The following is a 22,911-nucleotide window of genomic DNA, read 5'->3' as shown; positions in this document are numbered from 1 at the left end:
CACCTAGATTTGGGGGGGGAAATAAAGGGGGGGGAAATTGTTTCCCCCCCCGAGGTGCGGGAAGCCCAAGCTTCCCCCGACCCCAGCCCCCAGAACAGGAAGCTCTCCGTAAGCCCGAGCTTCCCCCTCCCCCAGCCCCCAGAACGGGACCCAGAGCCATGCCAAAGCCGTGTGCAGCTTTGGCACCGCTCTGGGAGCTTGCGGGGCTGGGGGCGGAGACCCCAGCCACCAGAACAGGCTGCCACCCCAAGCCTCGCGCGGGAGGCTTGCGGACACCTTCCTGAAGCATGGGGAGTCTTCCGGAGGGCACCCTGTGCTTCAGGATGCAGGCTGCCGCCCCAAGCCTCGCGCCCGGCGGGACCTTCAGCGAAAGCCTGCATTCGCCCTGTAGGACGCACACACATTTCCCCTTCATTTTTGGAGGGGAAAAAGTGCGTCCTATAGGGCATGACTGGTCCAAACTCACAAATTATACAATCCATTTAAAATTTTTGGTTTCTAAAAATTCTCAGGTACTGCTGAACTCTCTCACTAGTCTACTATATATTTGGTAAAGTGGTTTGTCTGTCTGTCTGTCCATTAATTTGTGTTCTATACATTCAGACATCACTTGAGATATAATTGCCAAACTTGGCACAAGAGTTCCTGAAGTTAGGGTGGAGCTCTTTGTTAACATTTGGACTCTGGCTGCTATTTTGAATCTGTTGGAGATAAGCAGTGTCCAGTGCACAGCGGAATGATGAAAAGTACGTGCCAACATGCTCTATATTACTTTATTTACACTTCAAAGCTGGTAATTTACAGAAAAACATTTTCCCTCTGCCGGAGCAGAGAAAGGCATCCTCTCTCCTCTAAAGCACGGAGAGAATCACACTGAACTGCAAAGAACAGTGAAAAACAGGAAACCAGTGTACGTCACATCCAGTCTCCTTTCCCGTGAGAAAACCCAACAGCACTTGACTGTGGAATGTAAACATTGTCTTGTGACAAGCACTTCGCTGCTCAGTGAAGGAAGCAGAAACCAACATCCTCCCCCTTTCTGTGAACATCACTGGGCAGCGTGTTCGTACAATATCAGTACAAACCCAACTTCTGCACATAGGTACAGTGTTGATCCCTTGATACAATCTTGGACAATACATCAGCAGGAATTTCATTACCTGGCATATAGGACACCGTTACGAGTCCCTTTTGAATACGTTCCCTAGCATGTTGCAACTTTAATTGCAAGTGCTTCGTGCTTTGCTTACAACCTTCAGAATTCAGCAAAGCCAAACATGCTTTGTTGTCCTGGTAAACCTGGATTGGACATTTGACAGGAATTTTCATGTCTTTGCACAATTGTAACAACCATTCACAATCCTTAAGTGAATAAGACAGTGCATTCAGTTCAGCTTCACAAGTACTTAAGCTAACTGTTGTTTGCTTCTTGCATGACCAATCAAATAGACCCTGATTGTACTTATAGCAAACTCCAGACGTACTTTTCCTGTCTGTAGTGTCACTTCCAAAACTTGCATCTGCAAATATCTCAAGACCACCAGACTTCTGATTGTTAAATCTCAGTCTGTAATGCATAGTGCCTTTCAAATACCGCGCTATGCGTTTCAGAGCTTTCCAATCCTTAACAGTAGGATTGTTGACTTGTCTGCTTAGCAAATTACAGCTAACAGCAATGTCAGGTCTTGAACATCTGGCAATGAAGTTTAGCTTGCCTAGCACACTTCTGTACAGTGTAGTATCAGAAAATGCTTCTCCAGTGTCATCTACCTGATAACCTGTTGTCATCGGTGTGTCTACAGGGTTAGCATCCATCAGGTTTAGTTTGCTTAACACATCAGCAATTTTACGTGACTGGTGTACTAGAATGTTACCATCTTGATCTCTCTCTATTTCCAGAGATAGGTAGTTGTTTACCTCACCAAGATCTTTCATGTCAAAGTGCTCTTTCAATTGAGCTAGGGCATTATTGTACATTGTGACATCCTTCCAAAAGAATAAAAGATCATCAACATAAAACAAACAATACAGTTTCTTTTGCCCCTCCTCTTTGACAAATACACATGGATCAGCTTTCCCTTGCTTAAAACCTAGAGAAAACAATACTTCAGTGAGTTTTGTGTGCCAACACCGTGCACTTTGTTTGAGACCATAAAGGGACTTCTTCAGAGCACAAACAAATCCCTGTTTTACCTGTACGCCATCAGGTGGAAGCATATAAAGTGATTCATCTAGAGATCCGTACAGAAAAGCTGTATTCACATCATGGTGACTAATGTGTAGATTCTCTTCTGCAGCTAGCTTGAGCATAAGCCTAATGCTCTCATACCTCACGGTGGGTGAGTAGGTCTCGTGATAGTCTTCACCTGGTACCTGTGCAAAACCTCTGGCTACCAATCTGGCTTTGTGTCTGACTATCTTGCCATTTTGATCAGTCTTCGCTTTGAAGACCCATTTGCTTCCAAGCAGTTTCATTCCTGGAACTACTGGAACAAGGTCCCATGTTTTGTTCCTTTCCAAGGAATCAAGCTCAGCCTTCATGGCATTTAACCATGGCTCAGCTTCCTTTGAATCCAAATCCTGGATTTCTTGGAAACTTGAAGGTTCAAACACCTTCTTGGAGCTTTTAACAGCTGTTACTGCTATCTTAGCAAACTCATCAGCAAATCTCTTTGGAGGTCTGCCTTTTGTGGCTCTCTGTGACCTGCGAATTAGCCTTAAGTCTTCAACACTCTCCTCTTCCTTCTTAGGAGAAAAGTGACCTATTGTGAACAATGGTTCCTCCAATTCTTGATCAGAGCTTTCAGAGGGTCGCATAGAGGCTTTCGCACTCTTGAAATCCTCTGAATCACCCGATTCAGTTTCAGACTCAGAATCAGAACCTTCATCAGTGGGTGTGGGTTGTTGCGGTTGCTTTTGACTATCCTCAGTCTCATCACTGTCATCAGGATAACATTGGAAAATTCCCACATTCTCCCCCCACTTGGCATTGTACTCAACACTTCTTGTGAGCTTAATTTCCTTAGAGTCAGTCATCATTATTCTGTAAGACCCTTTCTGATAACCTAGAAAGATACCATGCAATCCACGCTTGTCTAACTTGGAGTTTTGTGGTGAGTGAACCCACATGTCAGAACCAAAAATTTTCATGTGTTTGATGTATGGCTTCTTGCCAAACATCTTCTCATAGGGGGTACAACCAATCGCTGAAGATAACCTGCGATTATAACTGTAAGTGAAACATGAGAGAGCTTCGGCCCAATAACTCTCTGGAAGATTGGCATCATGCAGCAAGGTTTTTAACCCTTGAAGCAATGTCTGATTTGCTCGTTCCGCAAGTCCATTCTGCCATGGCGAGCGAGGACTAGACAAATCGTGTTGAATTCCTTTCTCAGTCAGAAAAGCTTCAAACTGCTGAGAAGTGAATTCTCCCCCGCGATCACTGAAAAGAGTCTTTACCTTCTTACCATGCACATTTTCCAACCAAGCACAGAATTCCTTGAACCTTGGAAAAGCCTCTGATTTCTGCTTGAGATTGTACACATAAATATACCTGGAAAATGCATCAATGAGAACCATGAAGTACCTGTTTCCACCCAAAGAGGGCGCTAGTGGTCCAACCAAATCAGCATGAACAACCTGGTATGGTTCTGTAGCTTGCCTACTAGACACCTTACCTTTCGCAGCCATTTTCACCTTGTTTGCTGCGCATGCCTTGCACTTCATGTGGTACCTGCAGGGTTTAATAGTCATACCTTCAACCAAGGCAGGCATTTTAGATACTGCCTCAAAATGCAAATGACCAAATTTTCGATGAAAATCGTGAATACATTCTGCATGCAAACTTTTGTTAGAACCTGCAATGCAACAAGTGTCATCCTGCACAACATCATCAAAATACAAAACATACAAACGATCAACATATTCAGCATGCAATACATAATCATTTTTCTTTGTGATGATGCACCTTTTGTTCTTAAAGGAAACGTCAATTTTCCGCTCATTCAGCTGTCCAACGCTGAGCAGATTATGTTTGGCATCTGGCACATAAAGCACATCCTGTATCGATAAGTCCAAACTGTGAAGAACAACAGTTCCGTAGCCTTTACTGGGAATTGTGTGGTCATCCGCCTGGTGAATCGCACCTTCCTGCGGTGTAAAAGACACGAACAGTCGCTTATTGTTGCACATGTGGTGGGTCGCCGCTGAATCAACAACGAAGAAAGATCTAGACGTCTTCTGGACCTCTGCAACCTTTGGAGTGAAGCGTGAGACCATTGCCTTGTGCTGCGTTGTCCTGGACACCGGACCTTTGCCTTTGCCTCGGCCTTTTCCACGCGATGAGCTTTCGCTGCGCTGCTCTGTCTTGGCCCTGGGATATCTGCATTCCCTCTTCATATGGCCTAGACGTCCACACGAGTAGCATTTCACTGCCTTCAAAGCTTTGGCGCCATCTGGTGGTTCCACTGCACTCTGGGATGACGTCTGTGAAGACTCCCCCTTGCCCATGCAGCTATCACCCTGGCGGTCTGCTACATTCTGAATCATGGCAGTATCACAGGCTACTCTGAGTTGAGCATTTGGCTGATTGGCATCAAATTCCCCACTTGCCTCATCCAGCCTTCTGCAGCTAGCCATCATGACTTTGGCATTAGCCTTTTGCGTCATCTCTGCTGCTTTAAATCAAGCTGCTTTATACAAGCTGCGTCTGTGTACAGCTGCTTCAATCCAAAAGCAAATTCAAAAACAGCCTCTGCTTTGTGAACCTGTGCCTTTCTGCTTAACTGCTTTGCTTATCTGCAGCTGCTTCAAACCGCATTCCAAAGGCAAGTTCAAAAGTGAAAGTTCTCTCTGCTGTCTTAAATTCATGCTGCGACACTGCTGCAGCTGCTTTACTTTCGATTTCCCCCAGCATAGGAAAAATTTATCCTTCTAGCCTTTTGCCTGTGCCACGGCAAAACCGGCTATAAAAGTTCAAAGTCCAGCCATAAAGCCATTAATTAGAAGCTGGCAGGCTGCCCGGAGCTGTAGCACATACCTCATCAAATCATCTTGACGCGCAGAGATATCGTCCGATCCGGCCCTCTGCATTCCGATCCTTTGCCGGCACTCCAATTCTTTGCTCCTTTGTTCCTTTGCCAGGAGCCCGACTTCTGGAGTCCATTCTCAAAACACTGCGTTTTTCTGGGCCCGGAACCAAATATTGGAGATAAGCAGTGTCCAGTGCACAGCGGAATGATGAAAAGTACGTGCCAACATGCTCTATATTACTTTATTTACACTTCAAAGCTGGTAATTTACAGAAAAACATTTTCCCTCTGCCGGAGCAGAGAAAGGCATCCTCTCTCCTCTAAAGCACGGAGAGAATCACACTGAACTGCAAAGAACAGTGAAAAACAGGAAACCAGTGTACGTCACATCCAGTCTCCTTTCCCGTGAGAAAACCCAACAGCACTTGACTGTGGAATGTAAACATTGTCTTGTGACAAGCACTTCGCTGCTCAGTGAAGGAAGCAGAAACCAACAGAATCATGATAGCTGACCAAAATGGGGCTTTAGTGTGTCTTCACCGTTTTTTGGCTTAGGTTCAGCTGCCTCTAAAGATATTGTTACCAAATTTGGCACAAGGGTTCCAGAGGTAGGGGCGGGGTTTTTGGTTGATGTTTGGATGCCAGGGGCCATTTTGAATCAAGATGACAGACAGAAACATGACTTCACCCGACTTCGGGTGTGATGGGCCCAAGCTTGCAAATTATATTATCTATTTATGAAACACAGTAGTTTTTGGTTTCTAAACAATCTCAGGCAGTGCTGGGCACTCCCAAATAGTACTTATATGAAAATAGTAAATCCTAGTCGCACACCTCAATGTGATTACATCACATAATAGCTCCACTGAAGTATTTGGGATGTATTGTGGAATAAGCAATTTGAATGTTACACCTTGAGTCTGGAGCCCTAAAGCAAACTTACTTGGAAATAAGTACCATTGAGATCAGTGAAATTTGCTTTTGAGAATTGGACTGCAAATCATTGCTGTCCATTTAATTTTGTTGCACTTCAGCTGCTGAAATGCCACTGTTTAAGCCTGTCTTGAGATGCTTTTAAAAATATTTTGTAGAGACACTGCTGAATTTTAGCTTAGGCTCAATATTTTATTTTTATCTATTGCTATTCTTGAAACACTTGCTTTCACCTATTAATGCAATATTTTATTTTTATTCAGTGTTCTTCTTGAAACATGCATTTTCACCCATTAGCATTCTAACAACTTTTAAGTGGGTTGGGGATTCAGAAGCTTCAATTGTACTAGCCTATTGAGAATGCAGGTATGGTCCTTAATAACTCAAGACCATGACAAATACACTCCTCATCTTCATATAGACTAAAATAATTATTTTGGCTTGTCACCAGTGGTCTCCAAATCAGGGGAGCAGGGGAAGGAACAATACTCAAATTAGGACAATGTCTTGATTAGCAAGGGATAATGTTGCCAATTATATCCTGGCAAAATAATTATCATGGTCTTACTGTTGCAAACGTAAAATTTGGTGTGTTCCAGCAGTGTGTGCACGCTATACACAAACAGGCTGGCGACACGTTAGTTCAAGTTGAGAATGCTCTCCGCCAGCATCTTTCTTTGTTGTAATCTCAATTTGCTTCTAGGAGCTGCCAGAAAAATGGAGCCACGTGAAGAAGCTGGCAATAACTGTGAAGCATCATGTAGCTCCTTTGCAGGGAAATGAAGTGACAGTTCTCCGCAAGAAGTGTGCTGTGTTTGATGTGGAGCAACATAAATTCAGGGAACGATTTCACCAACAGGCACCATTCAGGTTAGAGCAGATAGCAGGTGTAAAAGGTGGAGGACTTGTGTGTTCTTCAGTGGCAGTGTTTACCGTTTCATCTCGGCTACCAAGGAAAGATAAAATCATCCAAATAACAAAGGCCACTAATAGAACAGTTCCCTACAGTAGCATACTATTATTATGACATCTCTTGTGCCCTTGGTGCCCAACTCTTGACTGTGAAAAACAATAATCTTTGCTTACCCTTTTTTCAGTAGGAGCCATTGAAGAGGGAATATTTATGTATGTTTAAGCCTGTAGCATGGATGGTTTGCATTGCCATTTTTTGCACCCTACAGTGAGGTCACAAGTATGATGCATTGTTGGTGAAAACATTGATCTGTCCTTGACCTTTTCAAGCCACTGCTTGAAGTGAAAATTCTAAGTTGATGATATGACCTGAGTTGGCCACCACCTCATCTTTGCCTTCTCAGTCAAAAACTTCTTCCCCTCTCTCTTCTCAGACATGCGTGTTTGGTTATTCCGTTACTTATTTTCAACAGCTGTCTACTTTGCCATAAAATAAAAATAAATCAAGGCAGCAAACAACATGATAGGAAATTAAAAGAGTATCAGACAATAAAATGCATGCAATTAGGCTAAAACAACAATAAACTCAGAATTCAATATGCTGGTGGGGAAACCTGTGCATCAAAAGGAGTGCTGTGATGAGGCTGAGCTTCCTTTCTTAACGTCAACATCGGATGCCTATCCCAGGCATCCCCAAACTCGGCCCTCCAAATGTTTTGGGACTACAACTCCCACCATCCCTAGCTAACAGGACCAGTGGTCAGGGATGATGGGAATTGTAGTCCCAAAACATCTGGAGGGCCGAGTTTGGGGATGCCTGCCCTTTCCTGTGGCTCAGCCGCAGGCTGGAGGGGGAACAGGGCCTTAGAGCAGTGTTTCCCAACCTTGGGCCTCCAGATGTTTTTGGCCTACAGCTCCCATCATCCCTAGCTAGCAAGACCTGTGGTCAGGGATGATGGGAATTGTAGTTCAAAAACAGCTGGAGGCCCAAGGTTGGGAAACACTGCCTTAGAGGATTATCTCAACAATTAAGCTGACAGCCAACATGACACAGTGGTTAGAGTTTCTAGGCTGAGCCCGCAGGGTCATACAAAGGATCCTGCAGGACCAAACCATAGGGCAGTCTAGGCCAGCATCTTCTCTACTGCACCCCCACCCCAGGCATTGGCAAATATGTCCTCTTTTTTGCTCTTTAAAATATGGCAACCCTACCAGAAGGGTTGAGCAGCACAGCTCGGCTTGCTTCAGGTCATGTTAGATCAGGCATGGCCAAACTTGGACCTCCAGATGTTTTGGGACTACAACTCCCATCATCCCCAGCTAACAGGGCCAGTGGTCAGGGATGATGGGAGTTGTAGTCTCAAAACATCTGGAGGGTCGAGTTTGCCTATGCCTGTGTTAGATTATGAGACACTATAGAAGCTGAATGTCACTTTTGGGTGACCTTTTTAAAATTTGTTTTTGCCTTTTATTGTCTCTCATTTTATGGTCTAGGGGATAGGAAATATGGTCCAAGGTTTACAGTTCTGAAATAGTTTTGGTTGTGCCTGGAGAGAGAGAGAGTGGGTGGGGCAGCTAAGTTAGGTCTGAAAGTCTGAGGGAAAGATTCAGAAATGTGTATGCCCTCTCTTTACAATTTGCAGTTGGGTATGTCTCTTTATTTATGTTTCATTGCACACATACTTGCTAGTGTTTGGGGATCTAGTGCATTTGTAGGGAAAGAATTAGTCATGACTGAATGCAAAACTTGCTTCCTAGGTTTGACGCAACAAATCCCTACCAAATGCTGGATGCATCCCACACAGAGCTTATGCAGATGGAAGTTACCATGACCTCAATTTATGAGGCAGCTGATTTGTTTGAAGTCAGTGTTCCAGAATACAAACAGCTCAAGCAGTGCCGGAGGGAAGTGCGTATTCTTAAAGAACTCTGGGATATGATCTCCATAGTGATCTCTAGTGTGAATGACTGGGAGACTACGAAATGGAGGGAGATTAACATTGAAAACATGGAGCTGGAGTGCAAAAAGTTCGCCAAAGACACGCGGAGCCTGGATAAGGAAATGAGGGCCTGGGATGCTTTCTCCGGGTTGGACAACAAAGTGAAAAACATCCTGACTTCTCTGAGGGCTGTGTCAGAACTGCAGAATCCGGCCATCCGAGAGAGGCATTGGAACCAGTTGATGCAAGCAACAGGTGTGCAGTTCACCATGGATGCAGACACCACCCTGGCAGACCTGCTTAAACTCAACCTGCATAACTTTGAGGATGAGGTGAGAAGCATAGTGGACAAAGCAGTTAAAGAAACGAGCATGGAGAAGGTTGTGAAAGAGCTGAAGACAACCTGGTCCAGCATGGAATTCCAGTACGAACCTCATCCCCGCACAAACGTCCCCCTGCTGAAATCTGACGAGGAGCTCATTGAGACACTTGAAGACAACCAAGTCCAGCTGCAGAACCTGATGACATCCAAATACATTGCTTTCTTCTTAGAGGAAGTGTCTTTCTGGCAGAGAAAGTTGTCTACGGCAGACTCCGTCATTTCCATCTGGTTTGAGGTTCAGCGGACTTGGTCTCATTTGGAAAGCATATTCATTGGATCGGAAGATATCCGGGCACAACTTCCGGAGGTAATAAAAACCCTGTCTGCTTTCTGCAGGAAAGGGCCGAGGGTGATTCTCCATTCTTTAGGGAGCATTTACCGTATTTCCCCCTCTATAACACACAGATTTTTTCTCCTAAAAAGTAAGGGGAAATGTCTGTGCGTGTTATAGAGCGAATGTGTGGTCCCTGGAGCCGTTTGTCCCAAGTGCATGGCAAAAATCAGGCAAAAATCATATTGTGCCGTCACGGAGGAGAGAAGGCTGCTGCTTTCCTGCATTTTGCCTCAGGGTCTTACTGCCACCCTGTTCTGTTTCAGTTGCTGTTTGCTCAGACGGAACAAAGAGCAGTGAAATCCCCTCCCTCCAGGCAAGTAGAGAGGAAAGCAGAGCGTCCGCTCCGGTGCTGCTGCTGCGTCTGGGGACTCGGCAGGCAGCGGAAAACATGCAGATGAGAGAGAGAGAGAGAGGGGGGGGGCTGGCTTGAGTGGGTGGGTGGACTTTTGCCTTCCTTCCCCCCCCTTTAAACCCCTCTCCTGCATTCTTAGCCAGCTGCTTCTCCGCACACCCCTCTCGTGCTCCTTGTCCCTTCTGTATTTTTCCTTCCCTCCCCACTTAAAATGTGGTTACAAAGCACGGATCCACATGGATCCTCAGGATCTTTGCATTGGGTCATCCCAAATTCACCATCAGAGCACATAGCAATGATCTGATGCAAAAACAGGGCTGCAATGGTGCAAAAACGTGGTTACAAAGCATGGATCCACATGGATCCTCAGGATCTTTGCATTGGGTCAGCCCAAATTCACCATCAGAGCACATAGCATGTCCATGGTTACAGCCTGCCCCCCAAAAATCACGCACCCACTGTTGCCTGGGGCTGCAATGGTGCAAAAACGTGGTTACAAAGCATGGATCCACAGGGATCCTCAGGATCTTTGCATTGGGTCACCTCAAATTCACCATCAGATCACATAGCATGTCCATGGCTACAGCCTGCCCCCAAAAAATCACGTACCCACTGTTGCCTGGGGCTGCAATGGTGCAAAAACGTGGTTACAAAGCATGGATCCACATGGATCCTCAGGATCTTTGCATTGGGTCAGCCCAAATTCATCATCAGAGCACATAGCATGTCCATGGCTACAGCCTGCCCCCCCAAAGTCACGCACCCGCTGTTGCCTGGGGCTGCAATGGTGCAAAAACGTGGTTACAAAGCATGGATCCACATGGATCCTCAGGATCTTTGCATTGGGTCACCTCAAATTCACCATCAGATCACATAGCATGTCCATGGCTACAGCCTGCCCCCCAAAAATCACGTACCCACTGTTGCCTGGGGCTGCAATGGTGCAAAAACGTGGTTACAAAGCATGGATCCACATGGATCCTCAGGATCTTTGCATTGGGTCAGCCCAAATTCACCATCAGTGCACATAGCATGTCCATGGCTACAGCCTGCCCCCCCAAAATCACACACCCACTGTTGCCTGGGGCTGCAATGGTGCAAAAATGTGGTTACAAAGCATGGGTCTACATGGATCCTCAGGATCTTTGCATTGGGTCACCCCAAATTCACCATCAGATCACATAGCATGTTCATGGCTACAGCCTGCCCCCCCAAAATCACACACCCACTGTTGCCTGGGGCTGCAATGGTGCAAAAACGTGGTTACAAAGCATGGATCCACAGGGATTCTCAGGATTTTTGCATTGGGTCACCCCAAATTCACCATCAGATCACATGTCTGTGGCCACAGCATGAAGCACAAAAATGATACATCCACTGTTTCATTCAGAATGTTTTTTCCCTTGTTTTCCTCCTCTAAAAATGATGTGCGTGTTATGGTCAGGTGCATGTTATAGAGCGAAAAATACGGTACCTCAGGGAGGCTGCTGTTCTGGGAGTCCTGCTTATTCAGTTGCATAACTGTTCAAGGTACTCCATGGCACCGGCTCTCAGTACAGATTATGTGAGCTGCAATTACAGAATAGTTCCCTCCCCTCCCCACAGACCCTAAAAAACATGTGCTGGACTGCTGCTGTTTATTATTTAGGGGAGTGCCTGCCTACAGGCTGGTTTACTATGGCATCCTGATACTTGTATCATGGTTGGGGATCTCTAATAAAGAAGTATCAGCACTCCACCCAAGTTCAGTTCCCAGGATTCTTTAGTGGAGGAGTGACCTAACGTGTTACTGTCAGATGTTTCTGGATTGTGACTCTCATCACCCCTGATTATTGGCCCTGCTGGCTGGGGCTAATGGGAGTCCCATAACATCTGATGGGACACAGCTTAGCTATCCCTGTTTTAGGGGAAGTCAATGTAGCGGAAGTGACATAAAGGTAATATAGTGTATTTCACTCCTGCTAATGAAAGTGATGGGAATGAAAAAAGTTGGTATACCATGTTGAATTGTTGGCTAAGTTCTGTAGAAATCTCTTGTGCTAATGAGAAATGACCGGGGCTGAGAGGAGTGATGAGGTATTCAGATATGCCGGGTTTTATTCTCGTCATGCAGGAAGGCAGAGAATACAAAAAAAAACTTTTGGACCAGCCTTGTGACCCTAAGCTTCTTGCCCTGTCTTTTACAAGGCCCCTCTGCTCCCAGGCCTCCTTTATGCCTCTCCTCTCACCCACCTCGGCCCTCCTGTCCAGAGTGCTCCACAAAGTCAGTGGGGAGAGAGCCATGGCCCCCTTGAAGGCCCCACATAGGACCCGGAGCCTTTGAATCTCAGAAATCCTCCATTATCTGACCTCAGGCTTCTTCCTCAACCATCAGATCAACTTTCCTAGGGCACCATTCTCTACCCAAATTTAAACTGGCTGCACCTAGCTGCCTGCCTACTGAAAAGGGATATACTGAAGCTGAGGGATATATGGAAAGGCAGCAGGACCTTTTGTCTTTCTTGTCTTCCATAGGATTCCAAGCGTTTTGAAGGAATTGATGTTGATTTCAAAGAGTTGGCATATGATGCTGAAAGAACCCCAAATGTAGTGGAAGCAACCAACAAGCCTGGCCTTTATGAGCAACTGGAAGATATCCAAAGCAGGTAGGCAGGACTCGCATGGCAGAAGCTTCTGAAATGCTGTTCCTGGTTAGGAATGGATCCTTTAAGTTCCTTTTGCATGTATGTAATGGAAACCCTGGTTTTAGTTAATCATAAATGTTCTACATCTCTTTAAGAGCCATTCTGAGGACAGTAAATTGATGAATTACACAGAATTAGCAAAGTTAACAGACACATCACATGAAAAGGGCAATAGTGACTTTTAAAAAGAATAGGAACCCTTTACAATTTACTTACAGAAACAACAAAAAGAGATGGACTCAATGGCAGGCTTTGAATAAACATTCACAACTTTATTTAAGTAGAATACGATGAAAGATAGCAATAACATGTATAGTTGTTTAACATGCAGAAGATAACAAGTAATGTAATAAACCAGAAAGGGAAGATGAGGGAAGTCAATGGGAGGGTGGGGATTGTAAAATAAAAAATTTGGATACTTGTATTTGTTATTTGTTATAATAAAGAAAATCAATAAAAATGTAAAAAAAAAGAGAGCCATTTTGAGGACATTCAAGCTGTTTCACATGTTATATTCTGAAACTGTGCTCTTAAAATGTGCAGTGGCGCTGCCAGAAAGTAATATGTGTGCAACCATCTCAAGCAGTCCACTGTGTGCATATTAAAGGTACATATGCCAGCCAACAGGGATTGGTTGTGGCTCTGATGTGCACAGGTGGCGGAAAACACATATTTGTAACCCATGAAAGCAGTGAAGCTTCTCCAAAAAGTGCCTCCCCTCCCAAAGTTATCAAGACAAAAGTATGTGCTTCTTCTACAGGTATGTTTGCTTTTCTTAGTTTTCTGCACCTTTATATATGTTAAGTGTATGCACATTCTTTTGTGCTTGATTTTGCCAGGTTGTCTTTGTGTGAAAAAGCTTTGGCGGAGTATTTGGACACCAAGCGGTTGGCATTTCCTAGGTTTTACTTTATTTCTTCTGCCGACTTACTGGATATTCTTTCGAATGGCACCAACCCGCAGCTGGTAAGACACCTCAGCTTCTTTTCTACCTATGGAAATGGCTTTTGTTTTGGTAGAATGTGCTTGATTCAACTGTGAGGTTGTTGCTGTAGAAAGGAGACGTGGTTCTATCAGTGCTTTGTTTGTGACCTTGACCATATAAGCCTTCCTTTCGAGAAGCAGCAAGTCTTTGAAACACCACTAGATGGCAGCATCTACATCCTGTACTGGTTTTTATAGAACTGCGTTAAGTATAATCTGTGCATCCTTTTCACAAAAGGAGAGAGGCAAAGGGCTTACCCAGGTGTCAGAATGCTTGCAGATGAAGGCTTTTATTGAGTGCTGGGTGCAAAGATTCAACTGCCTAATACTTGCAAGCCTCAAAGGAACTCTGCCGATCTTTCTGCTGATTGATGCCAGTCCAGACCGAAGTAGCAGGATCAACATAGCAAAGTCCAAAGCTGAAATTACATTGTGATTCCCTCATCCCCACTTTTTGGGGGTATCTCTTCCTTGGCATTGCTTTCTCATGCTCCTTTCGGGTGGGGTAGGAAGAGCTTCTGCCTGGACAAGAATAAGGAATTCACTGAGATTGAAAGAGAGCAGTGCAGTTTAAGGTTTTTGTTGTTGTTTAAAGAACCCTCAGGACATAATGGAGGGATGGGGGGGGGGACCTGTGGCCCTTCAGAATGGTTGTTCTCGCTTATTTACTTTAAAGGAATCTTTACACAAATACATATGTGCAGCGTACAGCAATACAAAACATGAAGACGCTAAAGCAGCAAGGAATAGACAAGGATGGACTTGAGATGGTTTGTGACTTGTTTGCTATGTGTTAACCTGCAGGTCCATCCAGTTTCAGAGTGGCGTTTTTCTGATTTGTTTTTTTTTATTTTTAAAGGAAGCATCCTTTAAAAACCCAACACGCTTTTATTGAAGAGGAAACAATAATTTTGGAACAGTTAAAGTACAGGTTAACTTGCAGTGTAAGCTGATTTCACTTATGCGATTGCAACTTTACACGGGCAGCAGGAAAATAAAAGAGTGGGGAAACCTGCTGTGGAAGGAGCTTTTAAAGCCCTTTGCCTTGCTTATGGGGCTCTGGGACGCTCTGAGAACCCTCCCATGTGCTTCCCAGAGGTGGTCAGTGCAAGGCCTGCTTCATACAGGTAGGGATGGGTCATGAGTGGGAGAGGTGCTGGTGCCAGGGGTTCCTGCCTTATGCAATTTTGAGTTTATTAGTGGACCTTTAGAACCGAACCCTCACATAGGCTATGAGTTACCTGTACTTACAGGATGTCCCAAGGGCTGCTTGTCTTCTTTCGTTTTAACAATTTCTAACGGCTCATCGCAAAATGCTGTCTCTTCTTGGAGAATTGCACAGAGCAGAAGATGGCTTCTCCCTTTGTATTGATGGAATGTACATATATCCATGAGGTTCATCCAATGACATTCTTGCCCCCTGAAATAACAACAACAACAACAACAACAACAACAACAACAACAACAACAACACTGTCTCTACACCCCTTGGCCTTTTCTTCTATGCTTACTGTGTTTTACTGTGTTTTTACTGATGATGGTTGCCTCTGTCCCTGCAGGCCGTGACTCTCCTTCTGCCATATAGAATTGTATATTTAATATGCAGAACACACATAGTAAAAACCCGTTGGAAGGTATAGGAGGACATACAGGTGGCAAGGAACTGCAATGATTCTAATCCAATCACTGCTTCCATCCTGGCAGATGACCTGCCAGTTACATTTGTGCTGGCATCTCTGGCTACCCAGTGCAAACAGCCAGAACATATTTGCGAATTCGGAGAACTGAGACTCTTGTTTCTTTCAAGTGCTATGAATGTCTCTTCTGCTTCACACAGGTGTGGGAATCTTTTTCAGCCAGAGCACCGCACACTCTAGAGGGCAGCCTTTCAGAGGCTGCATTCCAGTGGCGGATAGGGGCCAGAGGAGAAAAAGTGGGTGTGGCAAGGGATGTGATTCTTACTTTTGTACAGTAGGCTACATTGCAGCTATGCAAAAGTCAAAAGTTTCTATATTCCCCCCTCTACCCAATACATACATATCTTCAGTGTTAATCAAAGCAAATGAGGCACAATCACAGTTAGAAGAAATCATATTCCAGCAGGGAAAAGCACTTAGGGGGATGCAGATTGGAACCAGAGGTGTTGTCTCCTTGAAAGATGGGGTGTAATTCGAGGAGAGTCCTGAGGGTCGGGTAAAGACCCCTTTCTCTGAGGTTCTCCACCCCTTTAGGGCTTCAAGATGACAAGGCAGGACAGAGTCCTAAGTCCATTCCTTGTTTGCCACTGTGGATGAATCCCCTTCTCCCACAAAAACTATATTAAAAAGAAAAGGGAAAGAATTTGGTCTTGTAGCATACCAAGTGAGCACTATCTGTGTTTGAGTACCACTTGTTTAGTGCTTGTCAAAGTACACCTGGAAAAAGTATATTGTGATGAGAGAAGAATGGTGGATTGGGTGAAATGTCGCCATACTTAACACATTTATACCATCAATATCACAGGCCTACACCGTTTAGAGGTCTGCACCTGTTAAACTGGATTCTGAGCAATTGCAGGCTTTATATAACTAACTGCTTCTGCACACAGAAAAAAGCAAAAAAAGGCATTGATTTCTTCCAGTGCAGAATCCTTCTCAGCTACTTATTGGGCTCAGAACTTCAATTTGATCAATGCCTCGAACACAGCAGAAAACACGGGAAAACACAAAGGAAAATATTGCCTTGAAAAGCTCACTGATATAGGAGGAATTATTTGAGCTGTGTCTGTTATTCCTATTTAAAGCGATTTGCTGTAAAATCAAAATAAATGTCAAGTAGAATCAAATATGGATAAACCTGTGGCCTTTCCATTGTTGTCTCTGAGCTCTGTCTGCTGATTCCAGGAGGAGGATTAAATACACAACAATTTTATCTTAGTGGGCCTAGTGTTGGACTTGCAATGATTTAAGTGCAATTGAAAGCTTTAGGGGACAAGTTGGTAGAGAATGAGAATGCTTTATATACAGTTTATCAAATGGAAGGAGGGATGTTTTGTACATAAAAGGAGCTTTCAGGATTGAAGTGAGCTGGTTCTGTAAGCTGCTGAATGCCAATTATGGCTGTTAGGCATTGCACAAAACTTAGGTCTCTAAGAGAAATAGCATTAACTAAAGACAATGAACAATAAATGTAAGATGTCTTTCTCTTTTACGCAGGGGTCCAATGGTACTATTTTTAAAGGCAGCAGCAAGAGAATGTGGGTTCATAGATGGTATCCTCCTGTGTCTTCCTAACTGTGGCCCATTATTCTTGGAAGCAATATGGAAAAGTGCTGTGTGCTCTAGCTGCATGGTGCTCAGTCCTAATTGTATACATATATATATATTTTGCAGGTCCAGCGACATCTTTCAAAACTCTTTGATAATATGGCCAAGATGAAATTTCAGGTGGATTCAGACCAAAGTTCGACCAAGCTGGGCTTAGGGATGTACAGCAAAGAGGAAGAATATGTTAACTTCAGCGAGCCATGCGACTGCAGTGGGCAGGTTAGGGTGATGTCAAGAAACCCATGTTCCTTCTCTGAACAAGGTCTATGCCTGTGGTTGTTGTTCAGACTATAACAGAACATTTCCTATTTGGCACACTGAATGGGTGCTGTAAACACGCCTTGTGATGTACCTACTCTGGTTACATGATTCAAGCAAAAATGAAAGTTCAATCAGCCTAAGAGTTCTCTTTACAATCTGAGCCTTTTCTGCATGGATTGAGGTGACATTAGACTCAGTATTACTTACTTACTTTTTTATTTGATGCCTTACACCTGAGCAATCACAAGGCAGCTTACAAACAGTGAGCACGGGAAAGCTGAAACAGAAGAACAAAGCAATGCAATTTTAAAACGTATTTTATCCTTCAGAATACCTATAACATTTTGTTACAACAGCTTATTAATTATGCACAACAGAGAATATAACATGTGAGCAACAAAACAGTTACCATCAAATGCCTTGGGAGTAGAGGAAGGTCTTTATCTGGCACTGAAAATATATTAATGACAGTGCCAAGTGAGCCTCACTGGAAAGAGCATTGTATAGACAGGGGGCCACCACTGAAAAGGCCCTCTCCCACTTCACCATGACATCAGCTGATCATTTCTGAGTCTGGGCAGGCTCTTGTTAGAGTGGCGCTATGAATGGTTTGGGGGTCTTGAGCGGTATAAGGTTTTATAGGTTAAGACTAGCACTTTGAATTGAGCTAGGAAACATGTTGGCAGCTACTGAGCCTGGACCAGGATTGATGTAATATGGTCATACTATCTGATCTACATCATTACTCTGGCCATTGCATTCTGCACTAGCTGCAGTTTCTAAACAGTCTTTAAAGGTAGCTCTGCATATAACACATAGCAGTAATCTAGCGTGGAGGTAAAGAAAGCAAGTTTACCTCTGAAGGCAAGTTATCTCTATCCTCATAGGATAGCTGAAGCTGGTAGGGGGCACACCATGCTTCTGAGGCTACTGAGGCCAGTGGCAGTAGTGGATCCAGGATAGCTCCTAAGCTATGAACCTATTCCTTCAGGGTGGAGTTTTGACCCCATCCTAGGACCAGTTGAACATCACTTGTTTGGTCAGAAGACCCACTGACTCAGCATCTAGACTGGGTTTCAGTAAGTTGGCCTTCATCTAGAACGTTATTGTGGTCAGGCACTGGTTCAACGTAACCAAAGCCTCACCTGCAGAAGAGGAAAATGAGAAGCAGAGCTACGTGTCACCAGCATATTATGGCAGTGCACTTCCAAACTCCGGATTATTCCACTCAGCAGTTCCATGTTAGATGTTATGCCAGGGGTCAGCAAACTTACTGTGCCTAGGGCCAGTATCTCCAGTGCCGATTGCGCAGTGGGCCAGAGGTTGGGGGAGCACATGCCCATACGTGTGCTCACACACTATTTTCAGTGCACTTCCGGGTCGGAGGAGCGCTGGAAATAGCTTGTGTGCATGTGCACGGGCCTCCTCCGACCCGAAAGTGCACCCGAAATAATGCTTGTGCATGCGCAAATAACGCTTGCGCATGTGCACAAGCTATTTCTGGTGCTCCTCCAACCTGGAAGTGGGCAGCTGTGCAGCGCAGCTCCGGTAAGAGCGGGCAGTGGGTGGCGAGGGTCACCGCAGGCCGGATAAATGAGTCCCTCGGGCCTTATCTGGCCTGCGGGCCTTAGTTTGGGGACCCCTGTGTTATGCAGCAAGGAGGACAAGATATAGACTGTTGTGGAACTCCAAACCGGAGAGTCTGCAGGACTGGGCAGTACTACCAAAACCTCCTAGAGTTGGCCATCCAAGTAGAGCAGAAACCCTGCAAAGCAGTAGCTGCCAACTCCAGAAGGACACCTTGGTCTAGATAGGGTTAAGCAGAGACCCCTGCCTGAAGCCCTGGAGAACTGTTGCTAGTCAGTGTTAACAATGCTGAACCTACATGGACTTAATTCTCTGACTTTGTATGAACAGCCTTTATAATCAAGAAAATAGTAGCACCTTGTTAAAAGGAAAGCTTCCTTACTGTTGTTAATAAATATTCCGAAACTTGTTTATGAATATTGTCACTTATATCCTGAACCCAGCACACCGTATATTCATTTACTTGCTCCAGTTAACCATAATTCCATAATACCTTACACATATATGTGTGTGTATAATATGGATAGAGAGATGTTTATCAAACCTCTTTTCAAATTATGTTACCTCCTTTAACTGACCAGTGAGCAATTCCACGAAAAGCAGACAAACCATCTGATTTTTTAAAATTTAAACCGTGAGAGATGTTCACTCTCCTTTTTTAATTTCGCTGCTTGATAAAAACCTATTTTCTGATAAAGTCAATTTCCCTATAACTCTTCACTTATGTAAATACCCTTAATACACATGTATTTTTCGACCGTGATATTGTCTCTTGGTAGAAAAATGCATTTATGTATGAAGTGACCCTGATGTTAATATTATACGGTGAGCATGCAAGAGGAAAGGCTGCTTTTAAAAGTAATTTATTTATAACCCGATTCATCTCGAATGGTTGGGTCTGGTTACAATTTTGCGGGCGGGAAATAAGCATAAAACCCCACTGTAATAGAATAAATACAATAAAGCAGGAGGTCAGCTTCAAGCACAAAAATAAATCCTGCAAGTTAGCCCTTCTGGCCACCCAAAAGGCAAGTCTTTCAGAAGAAGAAGAAGGACCACAGCTTAGTAGCAGAACACAGGCCTTGCACCCCAAAGGTCCCAGGTTGAACCCCAGCATCTCCAGGTAGAGTCACCTGAAGCCCTGGAGAGCTACTGCCAGTCAGTGTCAGTTATACTGAGCTGGATGAGCTAGTGTTCCAGACTTTAAAAAGTGCTTAGGTTCACGCTTTGGGCACTTTCCAGTGGGAGAGTTTCTATAACAAAGAATGTCCCCCTCTGTATTTTGCTGTTTTAAGCATGGCATGAAGATGGAATGGTGGTGAGGTGCTTCTAGGGGCCACAGGGGACAAGACAAGTTGGCTCTTGTCTTGATCAGCAATCCTTTTTTTTTTTTTGTAGTTTCAGGGAGGGAAGAACCACCACGTCCAGGGTGAGTAACGCTTGATGGTAATAGCCTCCTGGGTTCCTCTTCTCCCCTAGGTGGAGAGCTGGCTGAACCGTGTGTTGGACCACATGCGGGCCACTGTGAGACACGAGATGACAGAGGCTGTGATGGCTTATGAGGAAAAGGCAAGGGAACAGTGGCTTTTTGACTACCCAGCACAGGTACTGCTCTGTTTCCTCTTCAGATGAACAATCTGTGGTGTGTAGGGTGGGCTAAGCGTGGTTCTGGGGCAAATCCCATTTTATGCCGCCTTAACTTGAGTAGCTGTCATTTCTGCTGCACCTGGGACTCAGCTATACAGCTGCAAATATAATGTTTTGAGTGCATTATACAAATGTGACACTAGATGGTGAGCTAATGGTGAATTCCTTTTTTTAAAAAAGCATTTCACAGAGTTTTTAAAATATATGTGTAGATTCAGCCCTGGTCGGTCTTGTGATAACTGACCAGTGGTAGCCATTCTCTGAACATCAGCAAACAGGGAGTTTCACCTGCTGGTGAAATTACAGCAGTATCCTGGTGAGACACACTTCAGAGCAGAGGACATTTCAAAGGTGAGGGGCCACCACAGAGAATCTTCCCACGGGTCTTTAATCCCACAGAATCTCATTAGGTGTAGGGGCCCTCAGGACTTTAAACCCCATAACACCTTCAATTAGGCCCAGAAGACAATAGGCAACTAGTGCATTTTTTTCCAGATTTGATGGGCAGTGTTAGAAACTGAGGTATGAAAGCTAGGAGCTAAATGGCACCTTAAACACAATGGAATGTCTAGGTGCACTTTTTAAATAACCAGAATACAAAGCTGGAAATGAATGAACTGCAGCTGAAATAATATTCATTTTTCACATGGTCTAGTCCTTCCCCTGCCCACCCCCCTAAAATATTCTTAAGAGGGTTTCTTCTCCAGGCACCCACTTGCTGCGAAATTCTCATCAGATGCTGCTCCTGGTTGTTAAGCCTCGATTGCTTACCAGAGTTCAGAATTGAAGTGCAGCCTAATGGATCGTTGGGAAGTAGGAGTCCTATAGAAGCTTCCTGAAAAGCTTCCTAAAAAAACAAACAAAAAAACCCCAACAGCTTCTGTAGTCTGAAAAGAACATTAGCACATGAGCTTTGCTGTGGGGTAAAGCCAGTGGGAGAATGAGGAGCTTGCATATCTCAGATCTTTGCAAACTGGATGAAAAAGGCAGCGCCTGCCCTGGAAGTAACGATGGCTAACAGTAAAGCATTAACAGTTGAACTTTTTATAATTTTCCACCCTCTGCAAACACTCGCTCCAATTTAATAGCTTCTGAGCTGGGTAAGTGCTTTAAGAAGTGAGTTGCCAGTGACGAAAGATTATCAGATGGTTTTACAGCTCAGAGGATTTTAGTTTTGCTATAAAAGAAGAAAGAAAATCCATTTTCTTCATATGTAATAAATAGAAGCTTGGAGGATATGGCTTTGCCTTTTTAAAAAATATATATCGAGTGGTGGTTGTTTTCCCAATATGGAAATCAAAATCTTATTAAGAATTTTGACACTGAAAAAAAATATGGGTGGTATTTTCACCAGTTTTTGTTTTTTTAAGAAGTTGGAAATATTTTTGCTTTGGAACCATTTGCAAAGCTTTATGGCATAGGTCTTTTGCTTACCCTCAATTATGAAAAAGCACCCCTTCCTGATGATTTATTTTGACTTGCAATATTTGTTAACCTACTGTTTCTATCTTTTGACCTTTAAGTGGCAATAATTCTATATATCACATTTTTATGGCTTCTCATAGATTACCTAATGCAGGTGGCCAGTGGGGATGTTTTTGGGATCGGCAATGTTTAAATCCCAGGTTTTATTCTAGGCCATGACTGCATGATCTTTTGTGGCCATAACCCTGTGGGAAGGTATGGCCTTTGAGGCATCTTTTTACTTCAGGGTAATTGCAATTTATCTTCTTCCTTTGGTGGATTTTTCATTTGATAAGTTGCCATCTCCTGGGAACATTTGCCCATTAAATTGGGAAACACTGGTTAATGCTGGAGAGGGTGTAGTGATGGAAAAAAACAATCTGCCCCAGCTTATGTCTCAGAGAAAATTCCTGAAGTATCTCTGGACTTATTCATCTGTAGCAATTTTATACAATGGCGGAATACAGTACAGTGGTACCTCGGGTTACATACACTTCAGGTTACATACGCTTCAGGTTACAGACTCCGCTAACCCATAAATATTACTTCGGGTTAAGAACTTTGCTTCAGCATGAGAACAAAATTGTGCAGCGGCGGCACAGCGGCAGCAGCAGGAGGCCCCATTAGCTAAAGTGGTGCTTCAGGTTAAGAACAGTTTCAGGTTAAGAACAGACCTCCAGAACGAATTAAGTTCTTAACCCGAGGTACCACTGTACTCCTGTAGTAACACATTGTATCACAAGACGAAATCCTTGTAGCCTTTTCAGGAATTATCCACAAATGTATTTTTGGTGTCTTTTTGTTTCCTGACACAATTTTTTACCACATATTTCTTCTTCTATGAATGAAATAAAAAATCATTTTGGGAGGAATTCAGCATCATGCTAAGAAGATTATTACTATTATTATTTATTGAATTTATATACCACCCTATACACAGAGATCCCTCTGTTAGGGCAAATATTTTGGGTTGCTAGACAGAATAACCCCCCATCTCCTCCCCTACCCCATATTCTGTTCCACGGATTCTCCTGACCCCTCTGACACAATTCCAATGTGTGGGGGGAGGGGGGCAGAAGGAGAGGGAAGGAAAACT

At 44.0% G+C, this 22,911-nt stretch overlaps 2 protein-coding genes across 3 annotated transcripts in view; one reads left to right on the top strand and one right to left on the bottom strand.

Moving 5' to 3' along the window:
* The window catches only part of DNAH9 (dynein axonemal heavy chain 9), a 192,836-nt gene that overhangs the window by 23,512 nt on the left and 146,413 nt on the right, over positions 1–22,911 (top strand). Inside the window, exons 19-24 of the mRNA XM_083725741.1 lie at positions 6,667–6,833; positions 8,634–9,504; positions 12,398–12,528; positions 13,407–13,533; positions 16,923–17,075; positions 20,184–20,309. Coding sequence (XP_083581867.1) covers positions 6,667–6,833; positions 8,634–9,504; positions 12,398–12,528; positions 13,407–13,533; positions 16,923–17,075; positions 20,184–20,309 — 1,575 coding nt within the window. The remainder of the gene's footprint in view (positions 1–6,666; positions 6,834–8,633; positions 9,505–12,397; positions 12,529–13,406; positions 13,534–16,922; positions 17,076–20,183; positions 20,310–22,911) is intronic.
* LOC310838498 (uncharacterized protein) lies at positions 13,544–22,874 on the bottom strand. 2 transcript variants are annotated; one of them, XM_083725995.1, is made up of 5 exons: positions 22,822–22,874; positions 17,974–18,262; positions 17,329–17,394; positions 14,793–14,971; positions 13,544–14,073 (listed from the first exon to the last, which is right to left on the bottom strand). In XM_083725995.1, the coding sequence occupies exons 2-5, from the start codon at positions 18,000–18,002 to the stop codon at positions 13,874–13,876; spliced, it is 474 nt and encodes a 157-aa protein (XP_083582121.1). In that variant the 5' UTR covers positions 18,003–18,262; positions 22,822–22,874; the 3' UTR covers positions 13,544–13,873. The 2 variants fall into 2 exon arrangements, with proteins under 2 accessions (XP_083582121.1, XP_083582122.1); XM_083725996.1 differs by lacking the exon at positions 22,822–22,874 and adding an exon at positions 22,058–22,108.

This window comes from Podarcis gaigeae, assembly GCF_964106915.1.
Source record: "Podarcis gaigeae genome assembly, chromosome: 2".
Classification (NCBI taxonomy): domain Eukaryota; kingdom Metazoa; phylum Chordata; class Lepidosauria; order Squamata; family Lacertidae; genus Podarcis; species Podarcis gaigeae.
Note: the sequence above shows the minus strand (reverse complement) of the source record. Positions and strands in the feature narration are given on the sequence as shown.

What these genes read in the sequence shown, in the direction of transcription:
- LOC310838498 (XM_083725995.1), bottom strand. Translation starts at nt 18,002, where the DNA reads ATGAGGATAGAGATAACTTGCCTTCAGAG. An exon ending in GAGATAACTTGCCTTCAGAG is followed by an intron (nt 17,395 to 17,973) that starts GTAAACTTGCTT and finishes CTTCTGTTTCAG; the next exon opens with CTTTCCCGTGCTCACTGTTT. An exon ending in GTAAGGCATCAAATAAAAAA is followed by an intron (nt 14,972 to 17,328) that starts GTAAGTAAGTAA and finishes TTGTTATTTCAG; the next exon opens with GGGGCAAGAATGTCATTGGA.